Source organism: Physeter macrocephalus, chromosome 8 (genome assembly GCF_002837175.3).
Source record: "Physeter macrocephalus isolate SW-GA chromosome 8, ASM283717v5, whole genome shotgun sequence".
NCBI lineage: Eukaryota > Metazoa > Chordata > Mammalia > Artiodactyla > Physeteridae > Physeter > Physeter macrocephalus.
Genome location: NC_041221.1, coordinates 8,247,449 through 8,250,408, shown reverse-complemented (window position 1 = coordinate 8,250,408; position 2,960 = coordinate 8,247,449). Strand labels below are relative to the sequence as shown.

The window sequence follows — 2,960 nt, the reverse complement described above, 5'->3', positions numbered from 1 at the left end:
CCGCGGAGCGGCTGGGCCCGTGAGCCATGGCCGCTGGGCCTGTGCGTCCGGAGCCTGTGCTCCGCAACGGGAGAGGCCACAACAGTGACAGCCCCGCGTACCGCAAAAAAAAACAAAAAACAAAAAAAAGTCAAATTTCATTCTAAGTCTGTGGCCAAAGCCAAGACTCAAATCCCAGCAGGACTCAGGCAAAACCTCTAAAAGCAGTGTGAGACCAGAGTCATGACCTCAAATGATCCTGGAGTAAAAAGTGGACAAGGCACAACCACATGAGTGTGCACCTGTGTGCATGTGCACACATGCTTTCCTGTGTGTGTGCCTGACCTTGCAGGCAAGTGCCTGCAAGTGCCTGGTGTGAGCCAGAACTTTCACATTGCTCCCTGGGATTCCATGCGGAAGCCTGGGATCTCCACCACATGCCCTCCTGCATGGTAGCACATGTCTACAACAAGAAAGACACCTACTTGTAGTTGTGGCACTGTTACCAAGTCCAAACTCAAACCGCTCGCCTCATGGCAGGCCAGTAAATCAAGAGACGAGTCGTTGAGGCAAGAAATAGCAACTTTATTCAGAAAGCCGGCAGACCGAGAAGATGGCGGACTAGTGTCCCAAAGAACCATCCTACCTGAGTTAGAATTCAGGCTTCTTTTATACTAAAAAGGGAGGGGGTGTGGTTGGTTGTTGCAGACTTCTTGGTGTCAGAATCCTTTGTTCCTACAGCTGTCCATGTAGGTCAGGTCATGATGCCCCTGTAAACCTCCAACAAGACAAACATTATCCTCTGTTCTGCAACCTTTTATCTCTATAGGAATGGGAAAGTGTTATACCTTTAGAGGTCAGAGCTTTGAGAATGGGCTATCCTGTATATTTCAGGCTATAGGCAACATTCTTAACTTGTAGCAAAAGCAATTGAATACAAGGTTAAAGTGAAAGAAGCAGATTTAATATGGAGTCAGATTTGTTCTTCCCTATTATAGCAACCTATGCGGGTCACAGTCTCAACACCACCTGCAGCAGCCCTGCCTGTCTCCCTGAGTCCCCTGGGCGATGCAAAGCTCACAGACACACACACTAAAGCCTCCGTTCTCCTCTCTGCAGGGATGACGTGCCAAGCTCGAAGCTCCTACATCACTAGTGAGATCCTCTGGGGGTACCGGTTCACCCCTGTCCTGACACTAGAGGACGGGTTCTACGAAGTCGACTACAACAGCTTCCATGAGACCTACGAGACCAGCACCCCGTCTCTCAGTGCCAAAGAGCTGGCCGAGTTAGCCAGCAGGGCTGAGCTGCCCCTGAGCTGGTCCGTCTCCAGCAAACTCAACCAACACGCAGAACTGGAGACTGAGGAGGAAGAAAAGAACCCTGAGCAGCAGACGGCGAGGAATGGTGATGTGGCGAATCTAGAGAACGAATCCAAAGTTTAGTCCCCTGGCTGGGCCACCCCTGCTCCTCTCCGCCCACAACCTTCCCTTGTCTCTCATTCTCTTTCTTTTCTGTCTCTCTTACTTTGTTCTTTCCTTATATTGAAGTTTGGCATTACCAGAAAACAAATCTTCAAGGTGTAAAATATCTACCTGCCCTCTCAGTTATTCAGATTGACAAGGCAGATTCAGATTGGGTTAAGGTGTCATGTGCCCTCATTTGTGACCCAAGCCTGGTCTCCTCCCTGAATACGACACATCCAAGTCCTAGAGATTTCTGCTACTTACCTGCATGTGTTGTACAATACCAGATCACTCAAAAGAGTGCGTCAAAGAGTTTACCTGGGATATGATGAGGAAGGTCTCTGGTGCCTATTCTTTCATGCAGTGAGACATAGAGTCGAGCCCTCAGTTTTATACATCTCAATAAATTTCATCTACAGGGCGAGGTGCTTGCCCCCTGCGGGCATTGCAGTTATAGGACCCAGGTGAGGTAATGACAAAATACTGTACATATATATGCCTTATGTAATTATTTTCTTTTGCAGTTAGTAATAAAACCCAGCATGTACAAAAGTACTGTAGAACAAAACTTCTAAATAATGTACATAGATGTAAAATTAATGTAGGTTTAGATATATAACTTTAGAAATGAGATTTAAAAAAAAAAAAAAAGATTCCCAAAGTACAGTAGGCAATTCTGTTCTGATGTCCTGTTTTCTGGATTTCTTTGGTCCCATTGACCGCTGGCCCTTTAGTGCATGGCCTTTGCTCCGTGTCCCAGACTGGCAGCCATTTGGGTACCTCACTGTTCCCTTTAATTGAATCTAATAAGCCATAGGTCTGGGAGAAATTTGGAGGTTCAGTAGATGGCAAAACACACCACCAGTATGCTGATATACTGTGAAATGTTTACAAAACTGAGGTCACTTTTTTAAGTAATGAGACCTCACTGACTAGCCTGGGGCAGAATTTCAGGAGGAGGACATGCTCTGGCATGTCACCAACAATGTGTGTTTTTTGGTTTTGTTTTGTTTTCGTTTTCTGCCACACCTCGTGGCTTATAGGATCTTAGTTCCCTGACCAGGGATCAAACCTAGGGCCCCAGCAGTGAGAGTGCCAACTCCTAACCACTGGACCGCCAGGAAATTCCCACCAATGATGGGAATTATGTGTTTATGCTTTTCAAGTTAGCTCTCACCCTTTGTAGTACCACAGTTTGAGAAACTCTTCTTCTACAAAACCATTGACTCTCCAACTATTTTCACTCTGTAATCACAGTTAAAAAATGAGACATGTTAAGTTAGTAAAAGATGGTTTGGGTCTAAAGTCATGAAATTCATAATGGCATGTAATGGGCGAAGTATATTGTAATCACTGATCTCACACACCTTGACTCCATCTGGCACTCTTCTTATACCTGGGGGGCTTATCCATCAGCATTCCTTTCATTGGTATTTATTATTATTATTATTATTAGTTTATTATTATGAAATTTCCAGAGTTCGATATTTAAAGATTAGATCAACAATCTTCATG

General features: G+C 45.2%; 1 protein-coding gene across 1 annotated transcript in view; it reads left to right on the top strand.

Annotated features, from left to right (window-relative positions):
• The window catches only part of KCNJ6 (potassium inwardly rectifying channel subfamily J member 6), a gene marked incomplete at its 5' end in the record, with an annotated part of 91,301 nt that extends 89,877 nt beyond the window's left edge, over positions 1-1,424 (top strand). Inside the window, one exon of the mRNA XM_028492671.1 lies at positions 1,099-1,424. Within this exon, the coding sequence (XP_028348472.1) occupies positions 1,099-1,424 (326 nt within the window). The remainder of the gene's footprint in view (positions 1-1,098) is intronic.
• Positions 1,425-2,960: the final 1,536 nt, after the last annotated feature.